General features: G+C 39.0%; 2 protein-coding genes across 2 annotated transcripts in view; one reads left to right on the forward strand and one right to left on the reverse strand.

Annotated features, from left to right (window-relative positions):
- Nucleotides 1-211: 211 nt before the first annotated feature.
- LOC135476812 (uncharacterized) lies at nt 212-7,432 on the reverse strand. The gene is made up of 4 exons (XM_064756943.1): nt 7,265-7,432; nt 4,547-4,673; nt 2,459-2,583; nt 212-1,331 (listed from the first exon to the last, which is right to left on the reverse strand). Exons 1-4 carry the CDS (start codon nt 7,409-7,411, stop codon nt 366-368), a joined length of 1,365 nt encoding a protein of 454 aa, XP_064613013.1. The 5' UTR covers nt 7,412-7,432; the 3' UTR covers nt 212-365.
- A 191-nt stretch (nt 7,433-7,623) lies between these two features.
- Nucleotides 7,624-23,777, forward strand: part of LOC135476189 (zinc finger CCHC domain-containing protein 8-like) — a 28,528-nt gene continuing 12,374 nt past the window's right edge. Inside the window, exons 1-13 of the mRNA XM_064756124.1 lie at nt 7,624-8,014; nt 10,822-10,864; nt 11,714-11,776; nt 13,152-13,245; nt 13,673-13,756; nt 14,345-14,448; nt 15,777-15,854; nt 16,329-16,472; nt 18,379-18,444; nt 19,491-19,639; nt 21,294-21,353; nt 22,684-22,754; nt 23,550-23,624. Of these exons, the coding sequence (XP_064612194.1) occupies nt 7,624-8,014; nt 10,822-10,864; nt 11,714-11,776; nt 13,152-13,245; nt 13,673-13,756; nt 14,345-14,448; nt 15,777-15,854; nt 16,329-16,472; nt 18,379-18,444; nt 19,491-19,639; nt 21,294-21,353; nt 22,684-22,754; nt 23,550-23,624 (1,422 nt within the window). The remainder of the gene's footprint in view (nt 8,015-10,821; nt 10,865-11,713; nt 11,777-13,151; nt 13,246-13,672; nt 13,757-14,344; nt 14,449-15,776; nt 15,855-16,328; nt 16,473-18,378; nt 18,445-19,490; nt 19,640-21,293; nt 21,354-22,683; nt 22,755-23,549; nt 23,625-23,777) is intronic.

Consider the following 23,777-nt stretch of genomic DNA (forward strand, 5'->3'; position numbering starts at 1 on the left):
TTAACATCAAAGCTGCAAACGAATCAGTGGAAAATGCAATTGAGCCAATAAACATACTAATAAGGGGGCCATCAGTGATGGCAAGAAAAAACAAGTTAAGTCCGCGTGGCCCCTTAATACACTTTTCACAGTTTCGCGTTTGGAACCTTAAAAAAGCCATGTGGTGCTTCCTGACCATTCCAAAAGCAGGGTCTGGTTTCGTGGGCACTGGCATAGCCAATTCTAGCTCTTCCCGGCATGCTGACTTTAAGTTCTAAGGATGACCTACTTAACCGTATAGGGCAACACTGTATAATCGTGCATTAGGCCACATATAAAACTTTATTGATATATTCTTCCCCACCAAAGGTAGTTCTCCTTTCTTGCTAAATCAATCCTTCTCTTAGCCTGGAATAGAGAACATGAGCGACGCCCGAGATTAAACAGTTGTTGGTGAATTCCAAGATGAGCTGAACAAAGGGGTAGTGCTTTATATCATACACTGCAAGCCCCTGTTCTACTGCAGGAATGGGATCAGAGTCAGCCTGAGAAATCTGATGAATATAGTTATGGTCGCTCAACCCTGATTGGTGGGATTTTTCAGGGAAGTTATGGTGTTCAGGGATGTACCTTGTTCTATGAACCCCCATCCAGTTCTCCAGCAAACAGCCCATGCATGCTGGGAAAAGCTGGTCTACTATGGACTGAGGTGTAGGCAAACTGTCAATCTGTCTAATATGAGACTGCTTAAAACTGGCAACGCGTTCACTGATTTTCTCCTCCAATGCAGAAAATTCTTTCCCGAGCCATTCGCTGAGTACACAAAGAACAAAGTTTTTTCGAGGATCTATACCAAAGTGATTTTCAAAGTTTTCCCATTTCCATTCAGACTCCTGGCTTGTGAAATTTGTATAAGACTGTAAAAGGCACACTGGAAATATAGCGTCAGAAACATAGTTTTCGGTGAAGAAACAAACTACGCAAAACTTCAACGTTGTTTGTAGTACTGTCAGTTTGCTACGCTCCTCTGTGGATTCAACACTGTAATCCAAAAAATCAGCAACATTCTGTAAAATATTTTCAAGCTGGTGCTTGATATCTTCTAGTTTATTTGCACTCTTCAAAGGTGCCTGTACCCAAGGTTCGCTAGTCACAGCAGCCATATCAGTTGATAAACTCTTGTTTACAGTTTTATTTGACAGAGGCTCTAGTCTTTGAAGCACTCCACAATCCGTTGAAATTCCTTGTGAAGATACTTGTTCCCTTAACCTGCAACAGCTTGTGTCTGTTTCTACATTTACATCAGCATCAGCCGGAAGAAGAGCATCTTCAAACCGCTGAATCCATAATTCCTGAAAAATAAGACACATGGTTTAAATCAAAATAGTAATGATCAGCAGTCAGTTAAATTCCAGGAGGTATCTATACCTGCACAATGAAAAGTCTTTTCCTACACAACAGGGCATCTTTTCCCACACAATGGTGTATCTTTTCTCGCACTATGGAGCCCCTGATCTCACACAGAAGGGCATCTTTTCCCATACATTGCGCCATCTCCTCCTGCACAACTCAGGACCAAGATGACTTGAACAATTGACTACACAGCTTTGGCCAAAATTTGTTTTAGGTCTGAGGGGTAATGAGGTGTCAAGGGTTCAAATCCAGCTATAGTTAGGCTGTGGCATAATGTCAAGGGACCGTCTAACGAAACAGTCGCAAATTGCAGATGGCGTAACTTCCATGACAACATACAGCAAAGAGATTCGTCACCGTGGTAAATGTGCTTAAGGCAGCGTTGCCAGAGCTTTGTAGAACGGGGCCCCAAGTTTGTTAGGAACTGGGATTTACTCTGTTTCCTTGATTCACAAACTTGAGTACTCATATGTAAAGTGAAATATTCTGGAATATGACATAAAATGCCCTAACACTCATAAATAAATAAATCATTAACTGAAGGAAATTGAGAGGATGTGCAAGGTACTCTACATGGATAGAACGAATTCGAGCATTTGTGGTATAAAAAAAGGTTGAACATTCTATGTGGACATCAGATTTATATGATTCATATAGATTTTATTCATCTATTCAAGGGAGACTACTACGTTAATCTATGCGTGCACTAGTAACTATATTTGTCCTCAAAATTCAACCAAAAAAAACAAAGCAAACAATAAAATAATACTGTTGCTAAAACTTTCCAGCAGGATATCATCCTCCTTCCCAAGCAACCCTTGAAGCACCTTTTAGGGTCAATAAATCATAGAATCAGGCCAAATGAGAAACTCAAGTCACGCACAAAGTTTTAGGTTGAACACAGCAGATCGTACAATATACATGTACCAAATTTACATAACAGATACATGTAGCTAAATATTAAAGTCCCCATCAATATGACCTACTTAAGCATACATGCCTTACCACAGTATTCTCCCCTGAATAGATGAATATAACCTACATGTATAACACAAATATTGCTCACCCTGAGAGACATCAAGCAATCCCTGACAATAGACCTGGGGTGATACTCAAACACCGCCTTCAACAGCCCCTGGATACTGTAAAACCACACCTCCTGGCTATTGGCTATGTCCACTATACGATGACCTGGCGAGACAAGACACATTTATAGTGTTAAAATCATGATGAAATTGTCATTCTGATAAACCGATGATATTGTGACAAAAAGTCCATGACCCCATGAGGTTGATAAAGGTTAACCCATGAGGCTAATGAAGGTTAACCTATGAAGCTGATGAAGGTTAACACATGAGGTTGATGAAGGTTAACCCATGAGGCTGACGAAGGTTAACACATGAGGTTGATGAAGGTTAACCCACGAGGCTGATGAAGGTTAATCCATGAAGCTGATGAAGGTTAACCCATGAGGCTGACAAAGGTTAACATATGAGGCTGACAAAGGTTAACATATAAGGCTGACGAAGGCTAACCCAGAAGGCTGATGAAGGTAACCTCATGAGGCTGGCGAAGGTTAACCCATGAGCCGGATGAAGGTTAACATAAGGGTATTAAGGTTAACCCATGAGGATGACAAAGGCTAACATATAAGGCTGATGAAGATTAACCCATCAGACTGATGAAGTTTAACTCATGAAGCTGATGAAGGTGAACTCATGAGGCTGATGAAGATTAACTCATGAAGCAGATGAAGATTAACTCATGAGGCTGATGAAGGTTAATCCTTGAAGTCGATGAAGATTAACGCATACGTCTGATGAAGGTTAAACTCATGAGGCTGATGAAGGCTAAACCATAAGGCTGATGAAAATTAACCCATAAGGCTGATGAAGATTAACCTATGAGGCTGATGAAGGTTAACCCTTGAGCCTGATGAAAGTTAACCTATAAGTCTGATGAAGGTTAACTCATGAGGCTGACAAAAGTTAACCAATGAAGCTGATGGAAACTGCTGAGTTATAATTGTGATTAATTTTCACTGTTTTGTTTTTTATTTCTTTATTTGATTGTAGTTTTATTTCACTTAAACGACAGTGGCCAGATTCATGGTGGGGAAAATCCACGAGAATCTGGCAGATCTTCCCACGTATGGCCGGACAGGAATCCAACATAAGCTGTACTTGAACTCACAGCGACCTACTCTTTTGTCAGATGGATTTTATTTCAAGTAACACAAAACTATGATACCTATGAGGCTGGCGTAGCTTTTCAAAGAGTCGGTCAGAGACTAGTCTAGCAAATCATGAAAGAGATAAAAATGTTATCACAAATACTCGGCATTCACATGTTCAACGCTTGAATGTTTATCTTCCTGGGATATTACAGGACACATGTGAAGGAACATGTGAACATTATGATTTTAAAACATGCAAAGAAAGTTATGCTAAGCAAATAAAATGTAAAACATTCACAATTTTTCAACATTTTTTATATCCATCAATGGTCAGAAGTTTTCAGAGGTGACATCAACGACGAACTTGATGCGAATGCCGGACAAGGTTAGCGAAGTGGTTAGGCTTCTGGCCTGCCAATCACTACAACTCAGGTGCAGGTTAAAACCTGGTGTTGAACCCGGAATTAGTAGATTTCCCATCCTCACTATTCTTGGGGCCTTGGTAAGCAGTAAACTTTGCTCATGTAGCCTTTTATGCAGTCCAATGCTCACTGAAGACTACTTGTCTTGCATCAATTTGCTGTACATACCCTAAATTACCACAAATTTCATCCATGACTAACTCATATTTCCTCATTCGGAGAGTTCTATTGATTTGAGAATTTAGGTGTTTTGAGGTTGACTTGGAACACAAAATGATATTCTGCTGGAAATTTGTAAGCTTCAGTACCAAAAATAATATTTCGTAACATTAATTTGCCTCTGAAAATGCACTTTTGTGGGTGAAATTTGAGATTGTTTAGTCTACATTTGTACGTCACATGTGGGTCAGGAGCTTGCAAAAGATCTATGGTTTACTATGGGAACTCCAATTCCTTTACCCATAGAACTTTACATGCTGAAACTTCAAGCCACAACAGCTTTTTCTTAATCGGTTCATGCACAAGGAAATATACCAATATTCTCATTCATACCTACCCAAGAGTTTCAGTTTTGTTGCCATGCCCTCTTTAGAATACCGACTGTGAATCCGTGGATAGTTTTTAGGTAGCTGGGCAATTCCTGCTAAAACATCTGATGCCAGAAACAGTGGAATAAGCTCCCCCTGACAAGAGAAATGTGACGAATATATTTATATACATGCATAATCATACTAACCAATACTTAAGGAAAGTCTTATCAGTATTCTAAAAATTGTTGCTTGCACTTTTCTCTCTCTCTTGTTCTGCTCAAAACATACCTAGATGAAAAAGGAATAGGTGCAAACTATTTGTTCAATTAGCCAATGTCCTATAACCGCTGGGGCATAATATTTCGCTAAAACCACAGGCTTTTTCTCCGTCCAACATTGCTGATGGCAGGAACAAAAGTTGGTACACACAATATACTGTACTCAAATGGGACACTCCTAACTGATCCCATCTTCTACCTTGCTAGTTTACTTCCACTGGGCTCAGCCAGCTTCAAGATCACCACAGGCAGGATTTCAGCACGCATGCTGATGACAAAGGCTACACATAGACATCATGCTGCTGTCTCACTGGAACACCATGCCACAGACAGCAGACACAAAGCCCCACTCAGTAAAATTATACTCACAATGGGCTGACCAGAACTTTGTCCACTCCTCTCATTTATGCTGAGCACCAAGTTAGGCCATACAAAAGATTAATGATGTTGAAGTCTTCTGACTGCATTTGGGTTTGATCCACTGACCTACTGTTTACGAGGCAGGTGCTCTGCCCACTACATCATTAAGCTGAGTTCATAAATAACCACATGTTACTGATCAAAGATACCAAAAAAAAAAATGGACACATGTTGCAAACTCCAACTTTACCATCATACAGAAGGAGAAAACAACAAGGGAAATAACTCAGAAACTTATCTAAAAACAAAATACATAAATAATAGGTGCAGAGATATGGCTTATTTTTCCATTGTGATCAAGAAAGTAATACAGCCAGTATGCATCCACTGTCAGCTGAAAGCACATTTTATTACAATACTCTCTTTGTTACAACCTGTCAGCAAAGACAATCCAGGATAACTGCATTCATTCCACTTATACCCTTGATAAAATACCATGATTTACTTCTCCTACAGATTCTGCAGTGGGATAGAAAAGAAACAGCTGAAACAGTTGGTCTTAAACCTAGCTGGTCAAACAGCTGAAGTGACTCAAGAAGCACAGGAGCTCTAGTCTAGATCACAGCACCCATGTAAATCACAGGAGCTCTTGTCTAGATTACCGGAGCTCTCATCTAAACCACGGTTCTCATCTAGATTACAGAAGCTCTCCTGTATATATCCCAGGGGTTCTCATCTTGATGCACAGGAGCTGTCATCTAGATCACAGGAGCTCTCATCTAGATCACAAAAGCTCTCATCTAGATCACAAGAACTCTCATCTAGATTACAGGAACTCTCATTTAGATCACATGACCTCTCATTCTTACACCAATTTGGTCTATCAAATGAGGAAGCAACATATTTTAAAAGCATCTGGCACTTCATACTTCTACTTCACTTTAGAATAAGCTTTCAAAACAAGTTATTCTTCACCTTTGCATGGTGAGCTGTTCTATATGTTGGAATATTTAAATAAGGTTGTGACATATTTTTAGATGATGTCACTCGCCAAAGACTGACTTACCAATTGAGCTCAACTGGGTAGACATGGCATCACACAGCCAATAGCTCAAAACAGACCTTTTTGTATAGTTTAACTGACATTTTCTGAGTAAATATCCAATAAAGGTCAGTGCCAATGACTGCCAAAGGTGCATAAATGTCTCAGCTTGCTGACAGACCATGTATTAAGTGGATTTAGATATTACATGTAAGTATTGCATATGCAGCAAGCTTTGCCAGTGGGGTAGCTCAATGGATATATTGTGATAATCAGGTGCATACATGTACATCCTCCGCACTTTTGCCCAGTATTTCTTGGTTCCCAAACAGGAGTGCAAGTAGATGAGAGCTTGTCCTGATCCTACCTGAGTAAATCATGATATCATCTAAGCCTGGAAACCTGGCAATCTGCACTTGCTCTCATCACCCCACCAGTGTACAATGATCAAGTATTCATGGTTTTAAGCTTAAGTGCAAATTGTCCTCATATTCTGATGACCTACATTACTCTTGAGGTTAGCTATAAGAAAACTAAACAAGACTTCCGCTTTACCTCTAATCACAGATAGCTAGATAGAATCAGATGGCTAAATGATCTCTTTCCTTATTCGACATCTGACTTCTACATGGTAAACATAGCTGCATAGAGCTTGCTAGTCCGAGATTACGCTGAAATTAGGTTTGGCCACATTTTGTTTGACGAAAGTAGGTCCCAACCCAACATGTGCCCCAGCTAGTTACCTGCCCTTGTCAATTATGTTGAGCGTGCCAAAACCGCCATTCACTTTAAGTGTCACCATGGAATCTCACGCGGCCTAGGAAATGATAAATCAATGTTGTGCTTGCGATAAATCGACAAGCAAAAATGTAAGGAACATAGATAGGCTAAGTCAGTAGACACATATTTGATACAGGATTTTTGTCTCAAACGTCGTGACAAACGGTTTCAAATGGAGCGTGATCTCACATCCTTGGCCGCACGCAATTTTGACAAACCTAACGGTCAGAGCAATCTCGGACTAAGAGCTGTCTTACAAGACATAATTTAACTTGTGCATGTACCTGCGTGTGTGTTTCTGACATTAAGTCATCGATATGAGGAACACGAACATTTCCACTCTTTGTCAAATACAAATATCGTATCCTACGACAACCGAGATAAATGCCCGGCAGTTTAAGCGCCGATGGCGATGATCTCTCGAAACTCATTTCGAACACTGCACCCGTTCAAGAAATAATTCGTCTGCATTAACTTTTATTTACTGCTGTATGGTGAGATTTAGAAATTCATCAACCAATATTAAAAAAATATTTTTTTAAATATTTTTTTATGAAAAGAAATTTTGTGTGAATAATATATTGTCTATAAATTTGGTGCAATCAGCATTCAGGTTTTCCGAGTTCCGCGGGAGTTGTTCAAAATGGCAACCGACATGTTCGGCGATTCTTCACTTTTTGAAGAATTTGAAAAAGACAGACTACCTGAAAGTTCCTACATCAAAAAAGAAAGCGAAGAACCAGAAAACGACAAGGACAAAAGCTTTGTGTTTAAAGCGGATGATTTTGAATCTGATTCTGACAGTTCTTCGGATTTTTCGGACAATGATGAACAACAACAACATAATAATGAAAGGAAGGAAAGCAATGTTGACTTTATATCAGAAGATGCAAGGATGGATTTCAATTCAACTGTTGAAGACACTACAGATGTGAATGGTACAGATAAAAATTCCACCCTAACCGGTATTGCAGGAACATCAGGATCGTCCATCAAATGTGAAAACGAAAGTGTATCAAAGTTGAAGAAGGATTGTATCTTTTATGAACGGGGTCATTATGAGCGGAGTTTAACCTCTTGCACAGGTCTTTGAATTGATTACATAGGCCTGGCCATGTTACAGCTGTTCTACATAGATAGTAGACATATCAGATTGCTGGATCCGTTTGAATGATAATTAAGACCCTCTGACTGCTCTGAGTAGTTTAACCCGGGATGACTGCGCAATGCTCTTGTATATTTGTACTGATACTTGCATAGTCATGGATCAGTCCCCTTCACCCCGGTAGAATGAATTGTAAAATTTTGTATAACAGTTGATTACTAACCTCCCACCGTCCCAGTGACTCCTTTACAATGTTTACTCTCCTGGCGCATCTGACTGTTAAAATCCTGAGATTTTAATCTCCCCAAAGGTAAATATCCATCCATATTTGTTCCAACCTTTCCACGCACTCATTTATGAAATGACCGCCATATAGGCATAGATATTGTATAGATATTGTATCCAGACAGCTAGCAGGATACAAAACGTCCGACTCATACTGGCCTCATTTGTGGACATCGTGCAGGTAAAACCAACAGCATGTGCTATAGTTTAGTTCCCTCATGCGCAAATCTTAATGCGATGTGTATCATCTAAAGTCAAAGGGACTAAAACCAGTCAGAGCGTGTACATCGTATCACAACAAAAGGACCATAAATAGCCGTAAATTTCGTCTATGACTCACATGCCCATTTTTCCTCATTCTCAGAGTTCTGTTGATTTTAGAAAGCTTTTGAGGTTTGCTTGGAACATGGGACAATATTGTGCTGGAAAATTATAACTTTCAGCACCAAAAATAAAATTTTCTGACATTTATTTGCCTTTAAAAATACACTTTTGTGGGTGAAATTTTAGGTCATTTAGGCTAACCAGCATAATTGAAAGCAAGTATAGTTTTGTATCCAGCGGCCTGACCACGCGTTCATGCCTTGTACATGGACTTTTTGTAAGTGAGAAGTGATTGGAGAGATTGGACTTAAATATATATGGATGGATATTTACCTTTGGATGATCGAAATCTCTAGATTTTAACAGTCAGGTGCCACTTAAACTCTAATCATTATAAAAGAGTCACTTGCCGGGCGTGGTAGGTTAGTAATCAACTGTTTTCCGAAATTTTACAATTTATCCTACCAGGATGAAGTTGACTGATCCAAGACTGTGCACGCATCAGTACAAGTGTAAAAGGGCTATGAGTAGTTTAATTTTAATAGGCCCAAAGCTGATTTGAAAGCTCAGACAATTTTAAAGGGACAGAAATTCAGATTTTTTGAGTTGTTTCAGCTAAATACAAAAATGAGATGTTAACGCCCTAAGCTTACATTTTTCAAAATATGTTAATTACGAGAATTACAGGTGGAAGACCATAACTAGTGTAAACTGTCCGTCCAACTAAGTTAACATGCACAGAGGCAGCACAGAGATTCCCAGAATGCAACATATGCTCATGGATCACACATGTAAACAATAGAAGATTTGAAAGCGAATTATTAGTCCATTGAACCAGATACAATCTTCTTTTCTATCTACATATCTACATGGTTGCTTAGTACTGTGTCTTGGCATGTCTTGACATCTAAATATTTTGACTGGAGTCATTGGTTGAAGGGAAACCCCAGATTGAACTGAACATTTCATTGTCTTCTCAAAGTTAGACACATGTCTGCAGTATGCCTCCTTAAACCACACTAATCACATGAATCTGGCCATATCATTATGACATAGCTGTCAAGGGTCTAAAAGACCCGGCTAGGGCAGTATCTTCTTCTGAAGGGTAAATGGAACACGACCAAACTGACATACTTTCAAGCCTGTGCTATGAAATAGATAACTGCCATACATTCAAGCCTATACTATTAAATAAGTAAAGCCTAAAACCAAACATGGTAAATGGGCCTACACGTATACATCTATTAGGCAAATTAATAATTGATGAATTTTTTAGTTAACCCCTAAACATACAGTAGCTGAAACAGTAAACAAAGAATTTGTCAAGTAAATCTGTGTTTTTGCATTTGATGCATTCCACCATTTTTTACATGTGCTTTAAAAGCTGTTTGTCTGTATAATCATGGAACAGTCTTACGCTCATAATTGTCTGTTCCATCAGTGTCACACCCTCCTAAAACGGGCATGGATGAAAAATTTTTGTGGGAGGCAAATAAAGAAGAGAACTGATTAAGCTAAAAAGAACTTACGAAGAGGTACCACGAAAATTAGCTCCGTGTGCAAAATAATATGTTCATTGTAAAAAGCTGATTTTTCATTGAATTGACCTCATTTACTCTTTACTCTGCGAAGTCCTTAAATATATCGAATAATGCTGGCAAACTACGCTATGTTACTATTGCAAAAAAAATGGTACTATTGAAGTTAAACTAAATTGCCCTAGTTTTAATTTTTAGGACAGATATTAGTAGTGCTGAAGGTTGAATTACACTTTTCTCACAGGAAAGACGTGAATATGCTGTTTATTAAATGGACAGATGTCCCAAAAATTAGAAGAATTATGGGTAAGCAAGTATGTACTTAAGAGCGTCTTAACCTTATGAAGGTATGATCAGTGTATTTTACAAGTATATCTTTATTTTGTACTGTACAGCTGGGCCATCCTCTTTGAGTTCTTTGTGGTAAAGAAATGAACAAAAGGGGAAAAAAAAATTTAAAAAATATTGAGTAGGGCCTTCTATTATGGAGGGTCAGTAGGGTTATACCCAACAGACACATTTTTTCATGATGGCTTTGCCAAAATCACAAAAATGTTTGGTTGGTGTTGTTACCTTAACTCACTTTTAGATGAAAAATGTAAGAGATTTACAAAGCTGCTGGACTCCACCAGGTAATAGCACATAATTCTGTTGTACACATACCCTACATGTAGTTTGTGCAACCATTATTTTGACACATTATGAGAAAACTGTGGGGTGTAGAGAAATAATTTTAATAGTTTCATGAAGCTTACATCTTTATTGACGCAAACAAGTTGTTTTTATCATCATTTTTGTATTACTTGTACTTCATAATTTCCCCTGAAAAAGTGCTTTTGAGGTTGAAAAGCTTGAAAATATGTATGGTACTAAACTTTCATTGTCAATCAGAATCTAGGTGTATTTATGGGTACACTGACAATCCAGACTGCTTTGAATGGTCTGAACACCCACTGGTTTCCTGTCCTCGTAATGCTGGCTGCCGTCGTATAAGTGAAATATTCTTGAGTACGATGTAAAACACAAATTACATAAATAAATAAAGTCACGGAGATAGCATTGTAGTCTAGAAAGTCACAGGGACACATGGTTCAAGTGTCATTGTTAATATAGTCATTTTGTCAGACAGTGTAAAATTATGCACAACATAGCGATTGACGACTGCCAGAGTTAAGGAACTGATGTGCTGAGACTGGAGAATCCTGATACATGAATGTGTTGGTTTCAGCACTAATTATATCCTTTCATTACTAAGTCTCTGTTTTCTAGCATGGTGCTATTTATCTTTGATGATGATCATCTTCAAAACAGATTGTATGCTTTTCATACTTCTTTTGATTTTTGTTCAAGAGGGGTGCATTTGGTTTTCAGTTTTGTCATGGAACATTATTTTCTGTACAAGTGGGGGGTACAAAACGTGTGAACTTAAATAACAGTTTTCAGGTTTATGTCTTAATGACATTTTTGTTGCATTTCCTCAGGCATGTACCATTGGGAGAAGGACCAGCTGTTCAAGTCATCTACCAAAATAATGTTATTGCTAGGTTTGTAATCTTTAAGTTTGTAAGGCTGGGAGATCACAGACAGTGTTTCATTTTTTAACTTGATCTCTTAGCCACTGAGAATAAAGGGAAATAACTCATGGACTGATACAGTTTTGGTGGGCTAATGGCCAGAGTGTCTGCCTAGAAGTTGGAAGACTTCGAGATGAAACCTGGGTTGGGTCATACCAAAGACTCTAAAAATGGCTCTGGCTGTTGCCTCCCTTGGCACTAAGCAGTGAGAGGTTAGAGCAAGGAAACATGACTGGTTGGCCCGGTGTCAAGGTAATGTGACTGGGTGGGGTATCAGTATAATGTGACTGGGTGGGGTGTCAGTGTACTGTGACTGGGTGGGGTGTCAGTGTAATGTGACTGGGTGGGGTGTCAGTGTAATGTGACTGGGTGGGGTGTCAGTGTAATGTGACTGGGTGGGGTGTCAGTGTAATGTGACTGGGTGGGGTGTCAGTGTAATGTGACTGGGAGGGGTGTCAGTGTAATGTGACTGGGTGGGGTGTCGTGCATGGTGTTTGTGTTTTCAGCATGATACTTGGACTCACCTTGCCACATGAAGACATAATATAAGTACACACACCTATTGACTAAGTATGACATTAAACCCCAAGCATGCATACATATATGTAAGTGGTATGTTGAATCGCAAGGCATGAGCTCCATTTTCCAAGTACATCTACAAGAGCTTCTAAGAATATCAGGAGATCAATAATTACACAAACATTGTTAGGTGAAAAGATATCAGTGGTAATCAGTATCATAATATTGTCTGTACTTATCGAAGGTAGCTCGATCAATTTACAATCAAACTATTCTTCCCCAAAGCCTTCATGGAGAAATTAATACTTAGGAAACATGTACTTCAGAGTCCAATCAAAACTACATCAATACATATAAAACAAGATAAAGCATCATGTAGTTTGAAAAGTGAAGCTAGATATATTCATACATACAAAAAGCAAAGACACAACAATAGTGCTGTCCCAGTAACTGTCGCTGCAACCAGCAGAAGTAGGGTAGTGGGAGACAGCCAATTACCGATCCCTTCCAGCCCCACTTGCACGGCATTTGGCAAAATAATAATTTGATGATTTGTTGTAAGATTTACTTAAACTGTAACAGAAGACTGTTTTAGCTGTACTGTTCTTAATTGTCCTCTTAATACATTTAAAATGAGTTTAGTCAATTCTTTTTCAATGGATTGTGGGGTTTTCCCTCAAACTTTTCTCGGTATCCTTTAACTAACTTTCGTGAAACTTCACTACCAGGATGCGGTGTGTAATACGATTGAGTGCAATAATAAAAATAAGATACTGGCAACTGGTTGTTATGTATTGTTTTACCATCTTCTTGTTTTGTTTAACAGAAAGTATAGGAATCGGATTGACCAGTACATTGCCATGTTGGTTCAAGAGGAAAAACAACAAAGGCCAGAGAGGTTACCAAGTTTACGGCTCAAGGTAAAAACCATGTGAAGGTGCATGGCATCCGGGACATTTAAAACATACCATAAATGACCTAAAATTTTGACCAACAAAGTACTTCCTTGGAGGCCAATAAATTACTACTTTTGGTGCTGAAACTTACATTTTCTCCGTACTATACCAGCGTACCTTCCAAACAAACCTGAGAACATCTATCTAAATTCGATAGAACTCTCGGAATCTGGAAACTTTGTAGTGGATGAATTTTTAGGTTATTTAAGGTAATAACTGACAGCGTAAAAGAGAAATCTTTAGATCCTTTAAATCAAGCATAAAATCAAGCATAAAAGGTCTTGTTAATATTTGTTATAGTTTTTGACCTCTAGCAGTCAACCTCTTTTTTGTATGTTTGGTATTTGTTCATATTAACATAACCCTGATCTCTGTCGTGTCATCATTTCAGGCTGGAACATTGTCCACTGCGGATCTTAATCCTGACCTGTCATTAGAAGATTCCAGGAATGTTCACTTACGATCATCCCATTCAGTAAGTGTCAGTTATATTTTAATGCCTGAAGTATTCAAGTTTAAAAAGAAGTTTTATTTTCAGAACCATATCTAGAAAAACACGAAAGGTTCTGATACCAGACTTTGATGGTGACACTGTGACTGTGCATAAAGAAATGTCAAAAATGCATCTCAAAATGATGCTTTCTAAGAGCTTTTTAGTCTGTGAATGAAAGAAATTTATATGAAACTTTAACTTTTTATTGATAAACCACCATATTTTTGTTGAATTTACTTGTCAGTTTTAATACAGCTTGATTGGTTTGGATGGACAACAGTTTGGGAGCCCAAACATCTTCCAGAACCAGAGTAACTTTAAATATGTCCCTGATTTTAGTGCTAAAGTACATTTAGTACAAGGTATGTTGCTGTGTTTTTTTAGCTGAAATTTGTTGTCTGTAATTTTTGGAAAAAGTAGGCATTCAGATCATTGGCTGTAGGGAGATGTATTGTGAGGTAGTTTGGATTTTTGGCAGGATAGTTGGCTTTAACTGGATGCATCAGGCAACTGTTTGTATTTTTTTTCATCTGATGTGCAATAAGGTGTTTTTTTTTGTATTTTTGACAGATCATTGGCTGTAGCCAGATGTATGATGAGTTTATATTGGACACCTTTGGATGGCCCCTAGTGGAGCACAACCCTGCATTGACTGATGGCTGGGAAATCCCCACGTATCCTTAGCTCTGTTTACGATAAACAGGTGATCAAACTGTAATGTCTAAACATCTAAATCTGTAATGTCCACAACCCAAATTACTCTGGATATAACTGTTTTAAATACATGATGTTATACATGTATGCATGGCCTCTAGTGGGCCTTATGCGTACGTGTGATTCAGATGGTAAGCTTTAGATGGGAATAGCATAGGTTTTTTAGGTGTAGTAATACTGAATAGCGCAAGCTGAGAAAAGAACTATTCTGAGAAAACTATCGGGTGTAGAGAAATAATCAGCACAGTTTTATGTAGCTTGCTTGTTTAGTGACACAGACAAATTTTTGGTGTCATTTTCATGCATAATTGTATGCATAAATTCCACTGAAAAAACTGCTTTAGTGGTTGAAAAGGTTGAAGATTTACAGTAGTCTTGAGGTGACCTACGTGTATTGATACTTAGATTTGACAAGGAATTGAAAATACTAATTCATACTCTCAACGGTGTTAGAAAGGTGTAAAATAGTCTGCAATGGACATGCTGGTCTAGTGGGAAGCTGGAAATTAAACACAGTTTGTATTCCTAGAACATCAAGGTATAAACAAGATAAAGATACATATATATGCTCATTGTGTTTAAAGTTTTGAAGTGCAATTATTGGACATCGTGGAGCAATGAAAAACTGGATAAAAAGCCAATTTGAACCCATGAGACAGTGGAAGTCAGGATTTCGATACATTTAATAAATTATAGACATAAATATGTGGCCAGTTTGTGACGTTTCTGAAGTGCAATGTTTGGACATTTTGGGGCAATGAAAAAGTGGGTCAAAGACAATCTAGTACATGAAAATGTGGATAAAGTGCAATGGAATGCTAGAAAATACACAAATGGCTGGCCTCAGTTTCTGAGCAAAGTCTGCTAGATAGCCCAGCATGACAGTGTGGGTTATGTGACACTGTAGATAGATAGCCCAGCATGACAGTGTGGGTTATGTGACGCTGTAGATAGATAGCCCAGCATGACAGTGTTGGTTATGTGACACTGTAGATAGATAGCCCAGCATGACAGTGTGGGTTATGTGACGCTGTAGATAGATAGCCCAGCATGACAGTGTGGGTTATGTGACGCTGTAGATAGATAGCCCAGCATGACAGTGTTGGTTATGTGACGCTGTAGATAGATAGCCCAGCATGACAGTGTGGTTTATGTGACACTGTAGATAGATAGCCCAGCATGACAGTGTGGTTTATGTGACACTGTAGATAGATAGCCCAGCATGACAGTGTGGTTTATGTGACACTGTATCTCCCATTGTGTAGATTACTCTCCCTGACTGTATCAGTTATGAACAGGTGTACAGACAGGTGTTCCCTGCTGAAGAGGAGGATGACACCAAAGGCCCAAATCAACGACCTTCCAGGTAAATTACCTGATGTAGAATTTATGTCTGTCCTAAAAATTACAAGAAATAGGTATGTCTGACCAGTAAATAAAGAACACTTGGGCAGCACCTTTGAGACTATTAACTGAATTATATATTCTTCCAAGCTTCTGCCAGCAGTGTATATCTGTGTTGCTGTTCATAGCTCGTAAAAATATATTACTCATTTAATCATATAGCGGCTACCTGATTGTTATTCATTTCTCAGAGGACTATAACACCTCAACCCTTACTTGGTTGGATTGTCTGACCACAGCATTTTACATTTCATTGAAATGAAACAGGACTAAATAAAATGGGGTTGCATAAAGATCAGCTTCCAAGATGAACAGATTTTGTGATCAGGAGGAATTATTGTTGAAAATTACATGCCCAGAGTGGATAAACAAATGAATGTCGGATTCACTTAAAACCACTACATGTACTTTTTGATCTTTTTCACCCCATTTACAGGCCCAAGGCAACATGTTTTAACTGTGGAGAGGCGCACATGTTATCTGAATGTCCTCAGCCAAAGGACCAGTCTCGGATCCGTCAAAGAAGACGGGAGTTCCTTGAACAGAACAGCTCCCCGGGATCTCTCTCCAAGGGGCTCAGGTAGGGGTTTGGCTATGTGAGAGCCATTATCAAAGGGCTCAGGTAGGGGTTTGGCTATGTGAGACATTTTCAAAGGGGCTCAGGTAGGGGTTTGGTTATGTGAGAGCCATTATCAAAGGGCTCAGGTAGGGGTTTGGCTATGTGAGACATTTTCAAAGGGACTCAGGTAGAGGTTTGATTATGCGAATCTCATTCTCCAAGGGTCTCAACTCTCTGGGAAATATGGGCTCTAGGTAAACATCAAGAGATTGTCTGTAAGAGAGTACAAGAAATGTACATGGTAATGCAGCTTTTTCTGATGTATTGAATTACTTGATTTGGATAAAAATTCCAAGGCATTTGTGTGCTACAGGAAGCTGGCAAATTGTAACTGGTCACTTTTCCTTATGAAATAACTTGCTATCTTGGTGATTGGGCCTGAAGAAATTCGACATACCTGTAATGTGATCACATGTAGTTCACATATTTACCTGTAACTCACATATTTACCTGTAACTCACATACTTACCTGTAATCTGATCACATGTAGTTCACATATTTACCTGTAACTCACATATTTACCTGTAACTCACATACTTACCTGTAATCTGATCACATGTAGTTCACATATTTACCTGTAACTCACATATTTACCTGTGACTCACATACTTACCTGTAATCTGATCACATGTAGCTCACATATTTACCTGTACTCACATATTTATCTGTAGCTTACATATTTACCTGTAACTCACATATTTATCTGTAGCTTACATATTTATCTGTAGCTTACATTCTACCTGTAACTCACATATTTACCTTTACTCAGGTGACACCAATTTTATTTTGTATTACGAGCAAGTGGACTCTAAAAAATCAAACATGAAACTAAAAATTTAGCGTTTTAGCAGTCCTGTACTAAGTAGCTTATGTCATACTCCGAATCGGAGCTGGCGTCCAGTTATATACAGATATGAAACAAAATGTTAGGGGTGGTATGTCAAAAAGTATGTAAGGAGTTCAGGTTTTGCCCACATGTATAGCACAATAAGATAAGGGGGATAATCCATCGTTGATTCTCTGTGTGCATATTTAATACCACAGATTACCATGTTTATGACTTAGTGTATTAGAATCAATGTCAGAGTAAATGTGAGGGGTGATATGTCAAAAAGTACTGTATGTATTGACTCGAAGTTTTACGTGCGTATGAAGGACAGTGACAAAAGGGGGATGTTCCACATCTTAAGCCCATTGTGCATATTTATTGCCATAAATTTGCCAAATTTATGACTTCAGTACTTGATGTATTGGGCTGAAGTTTTGCATTCATGTGTCCTACAGGTGAGCTAAATGTGAAATTATAGTCCACATTTTCCACAAATTTGATGATTTTCAAGCTTTATACAGGCATGAGGATTTCACGGAAATGATCGTTCCGTTTGCGTGTCAGTTCCCAGATTAAAAATTGATGGAACCGAAAGTTGGTTTTCCACAAAAAAAGACTTAGCTACTGACTCAGAACTGCTTAGTAAACATGTGAACAGACATATCATTAATACTACAATTAATGCTGAAATTATTACAGGTGAATTGTTTCCAGTAGAAGAAATTGTTGGGAACCAAAAAAATGTTTCCCACTGTTTCTCACTGTTTCCCAGTTCACAAGTACATGGAACCAAGAAAGTGTTCCCCAGCAATTCTGAAATCCTCACACCAGTTTTTATTTTTATTTTAAATTTCCTGGAACGCTGAAGAAAGATTTCTTCTGCCGATAAAACACCAAGTACATGTATATTAGGCCTGACTTCACTTCAAGCTTCAGAGTTATTTGCCAGGTAGACATGCAGACTTTCGACCCTTGGGCAGATGTGTAGACTATGATTCACAAACACAAGTTCAGTGTTAGTGATGTTTTCTCTTTCAGCTCACATAATCGTTACCACATTGAAGATGACCCTCGTTTCGCAGACTTCAAAGCAGGCCAAGTGAGGTAATGTGACATATGGCTCTGGGCCAAGTTTTCAAAACAGTTGTAAATTTTTTTTTTTCATCTTTTCTTGCAAATGAACTAGAAAACTTCATTTGTGGAAAAAAGTTCAGAATAAATCATGTGCTCTGTACAAGCTGGTGAATTTTACAACAAAAAATGTCAGCAAAACGATTTATGACTGAAATCATGTTATAATTCAGGTACAATATTGTGAAATTGCATGTAACTCGATTAACGAAATCATAACTAGATGTCAAATATACTAAGAAACACATACATACTGCACACGACAGTGATATCAACACATTTACATTCCATTACAGACAAATGACTCCAATCTCCTGAACTACATAAATTTAAAATTAAATGAAGTCAAAGAACGTGTGCGAAAAAATATTGTCCATCTCAGTGGGGGAAAAAATGTAAAAGTACTACTTTCGGACATAATTTTCCCCAGTTTTTCTGATGGGTTCATGCAATTGTATTTAACTTTAATACATGCCTTAATCAGGAGACCTGAGATCAAACCCAATCGAGTCATACCAAAGACTTCAAAAAAGGTACTTGTAGCTGTCTTGCTTGGCACTCAGCACTGAGAGGCTAGAGCAAGGAAACAGGACTGGTTGGTATGATGTCAGTATAATGTGTCTGGGTGGGAAGTCATGTCTGGTGTCTTCGGCATGACACTTTAGTGGTGGCAGCACTTTGGCAGCATGTGAGATATATATTTGAAGAAATAGTGAAAGATCTTCAGGTGAGGAGAATTTACAAAGGATAAAATAATGAAACACTTTCACAACTGCGTACATTTTGTTATATTCCAACTGCAGTTGGAATATAACAGAATGTAGAAAAGTTGAGAAGGTGTTTTATTATTTTTTCCTATATATATATATATACACACACACATACACGCCTCTACTGACTCCTCGATTGTCATATGACTGAAAAATTGTTAAGGACGATGTAAAACACAAGGCATACATACATACATTTAGCAAAGATAAAATTTATTGGTATGAAAATGCCATTGTCTGTTTCCACAGTGAGGGCTTGAGACAGGCCATGGGTCTGAAACCACAACAGGTTCCACCATATATTTACAAGATGCGGTTGCTAGGTTACCCGCCAGGATGGAGGCAGGATTTGGAGGAGCACACATCAGGAATATCCATGTTTGACAAGCATGGCAATGGTGAGCAGCCAGTTCCATATTTCAACAATTATTTATAAGTCTTCAGCAAATTTGACAGTGCACATCAATGGATTGTACTCTGTACAAGAAGGGTCATTCCGAGATTTTAAAATTGACAGTTTTGGAGTACTTTATTTATGAATGTTCAAACTGCCTAGGTGTCAACATACTGTGAATTGACCAATCACGCAGGCTGGCCATGTATCAGCCTACTGTGAATTGACCAAAACATGCAGGCTGGCCATGCATCAGCATACAGTGAATTTACCAATCACCCAGGCTGGCCATGTGTCAGCATACCGTGAATTGACCAATCACGCAGGCTGGCCATGTGTCAGCATACCGTGAATTGACCAATCACGCAGGCTGGCCATGTGTCAGCATACTGTGAATTGACCAAAACATGCAGGCTGGCCATGTGTCAGCATACCGTGAATTGACCAATCACGCAGGCTGGCCATGTGTCAGCATACCGTGAATTGACCAGTCACGCAGGCTGGCCATGTGTCAGCATACTGTGAATTGACCAAAACATGCAGGCTGGCCATGCATCAGCATACAGTGAATTTACCAATCACGCAGGCTGGCCATGTGTCAGCATACCGTGAATTGACCAATCACGCAGGCTGGCCATGTGTCAGCATACCGTGAATTGACCAATCACGCAGGCTGGCCATGCATCAGCATACAGTGAATTGACCAATCACCCAGGCTGGCCATGTGTCAGCATACCGTGAATTGACCAATCACGCAGGCTGGCCATGTGTCAGCATACCGTGAATTGACCAATCACGCAGGCTGGCCATGTGTCAGCATACTGTGAATTGACCAATCATGCAGGCTGGCCATGTGTCAGCATACTGTGAATTGACCATTCACGCAGGCTGGCCATGTGTCAGCATGCTGTGAATTGACCAATCACGCAGGCTGGCCATGTGTCAGCATACTGTGAATTGACCAATCACGCAGGCTGGCCATGTGTCAGCGTACTGTCAATTGACCAATCACGTAGGCTGGCCATGTGTCAGCATACTGTGAATTGACCATTCACGCAGGCTGGCCATGTGTCAGCATACTGTGAATTGACCAATCATGCAGGCTGGCCATGTGTCAGCATACTGTGAATTGACCATTCACGCAGGCTGGCCATGTGTCAGCATGCTGTGAATTGACCAATCACGCAGGCTGGCCATGTGTCAGCGTACTGTCAATTGACCAATCACGTAGGCTGGCCATGTGTCAGCATACTGTGAATTGACCATTCACGCAGGCTGGCCATGTATCAGCCTACTGTGAATTGACCAATCATGCAGGCTGGCCATGTGTCAGCATACTGTGAATTGACCATTCACGCAGGCTGGCCATGTGTCAGCATGCTGTGAATTGACCAATCACGCAGGCTGGCCATGTGTCAGCATACTGTGAATTGACCAATCACGCAGGCTGGCCATGTGTCAGCGTACTGTGAATTGACCAATCACGTAGGCTGGCCATGTGTCAGCATACTGTGAATTGACCATTCACGCAGGCTGGCCATGTATCAGCGTGCTGTGAATTGACCAATCATGCAGGCTGGCCATGTGTCACCATACTGTCAATCACACTGTCACTCTGAATTGTTTCACTGATTTTATGATTGACATTCTTGTTTTAGAGGTGAATTTGAATGGAGAGTCACTTGAGGATGGGGAGATGGGACCAGAGGCCCCTCCACGTGAGTAATGGGAAGAAAAGAACAGAAGGATAAATTTAATTATTTACATAACATCATTAATTACATAACACATGTACATAATGTATGTACATTGTGCGTGCTTTGACAGAGTACTTGTATTACATAACACATGTATATAATGTACATTGTGCGTGCTCTGACAGAGTACTTGTATTACATAACACATGTACATAATGTATGTACATTGTGCGTGCTTTGACAGAGTACTTGTATTACATAACACATGTATATAATGTGTACATTGTGCGTGCTTTGACAGAGTGCCTGTATTACATAACACATGTACATAATGTATGTACATTGTGCATGCTTTGACAGAGTACTTGTATTACATACCACATGTACATAATGTATGTACATTGTGCATGCTTTGACAGAGTACTTGTATTACATAACACATGTGCATAATGTACATTGTGCATGCTTTGACAGAGTACTTGTATTACATAGCACATGTACATAATGTATGTACATTGTGCATGCTTCGACAGAGTACTTGTATTACCTGCTCACTTTTGAAGACAAGGCTTAAGTCAACAAAAAAAAAATGAAGAAGAAAAAAATGGAAACTAAACATCCAAGCATGAATTGTTACAATTTATATATTTATTGACCAGCCCAGATGGCTCAGTTAGTAGAGCGTTCGCTTGTGGGGGCGATAGATCCAGGGTCAGTCCTGGGGCAGGTCACACTTAAGAGTTGTAGCTTCCTCACTTGGCATTTAGCTTTAAGGGGAAGTGCAATGACTGGTTGACCCATATCAGTATAATGGGTCGAGTGGGATGGCTTACTTGTCTTCGGTAAGGCGTCTCAGTGAAGCAGCACTAGATAAAAGAGCAGTGGAAATCCATCTTGCAACAAGGAGGCACATTACATGCACTCTAAGGACTCCTTCATAGTCATATAACTGAAAAATTGTTAAGCATGAGATTAAACCCCAAGCACTCACTTACTCACTCACTCACTCATACATTTGTTACCTAGCTCCATTCAGATTAATTTCTATTAAACACCTATCAATCAGATAGAAAAAGAGAAAAAAAACTACTGTGCATCACTTATATATCATATTCATTACAGACAACCAGTACTTTACTAAATCCTCATAATCAGTCTTTGCTTATAATGTAAGCCTATAGTGAGTGAATTGTATGGACTGTTTTGTGGTATGTACAGGTTAAATAGGTGAGAAGAGCTCAGGATCTGTGAATGGCATCCGTGGTGGGTACATGTAGTTGTCGTGAGCTACTTACACTAAATCTCAGAAGTTTGAGAAGTACTGAACCGTTCTCCCTGTTTATGTTTACAGCTGCAATGGACCCATCCAAGATTATAGAGTATGAAGGCTTCACAGTGCCCTTGTCAGCAGAGAAAGTCGATGTGAGTCGTAAAATTGTGTTTAAACAATTGCATTGTCAATTCCAAAATTGGGTTGAGCAGGAGGATTGCAAGCAGCATTCTCAGACGTTTTAGTTCGAAATTACTGTAGTATTCGAGTGCATTCCATGTCTGTCTTTGTGTCCGCCATCCATCCACATGTTTATAAACTTTTTTGGAGATACCATTATTTGTAAAAAAAAAACAGCTCCACTTCGTAAACTTTGCCCTTGTTTTTTTCCTCAGTGAACACAAGAGAAACTGATGAAAATGAATCTCATCACTTTGGGAGTTACACAGTTATGCCCCCTTTTTGCGATGTGTTGGTGTTTCATGTCGACACTGTATTTTGAATAATTGCTTCACTTAAGTGTTTAAAATGGGACAGTTTTATGTATGTGGATCCTGAGTACCAAGCTGATTGCATGGTCTGTTACTGACCCTACCTGTATGCTGTACATACATTGAAATTTTAAAGCTGTTATTTTCTACATGGTAAATTATTTTCACTTTCGCAGTATTGTAGCCATATCTTGGCAAAAACAGTCTGAAACCACGAAGTAGTTCTAGAAATTCACTGTTAGTTGTTTTTGTTTTTAGTGAAAAACACCCACAGTTTATATTGCACATTTTATGTTTATAGTAGTAACATGTAAAATGTTTTTCTGAAACCAGTGATAAGCATCTTGTATGTGTCACTGAAATAGATAATATTACTGTGGATAAATTATGAACAAATATGTATACTTTTTTTTTCCCTAGGCAATTTTTAAATGTCTGATTTGTTTTGTTTTCCAGGAGTGCCATTACTTGCAAATGCCACCAATACAGCCCCATCAACTGAAGAAGCATATAGAGGAAGTCATGGGAAGAGTACGTTTATGCTTTTGTTGTGAAAAATATGAAACTTATATTTTTATTTTTATCATTCAATAGTTAATGCCATGTGATGAATTTTTCTTGTGCACAACAGCAGGCTAGTTTATGGTTGGATGTTTATTATGGTTGGCCGAACTAAATCAACGG

The sequence above is a fragment of the Liolophura sinensis genome, chromosome 10, assembly GCF_032854445.1.
Source record: "Liolophura sinensis isolate JHLJ2023 chromosome 10, CUHK_Ljap_v2, whole genome shotgun sequence".
NCBI classification, from domain to species: Eukaryota; Metazoa; Mollusca; class Polyplacophora; order Chitonida; family Chitonidae; genus Liolophura; species Liolophura sinensis.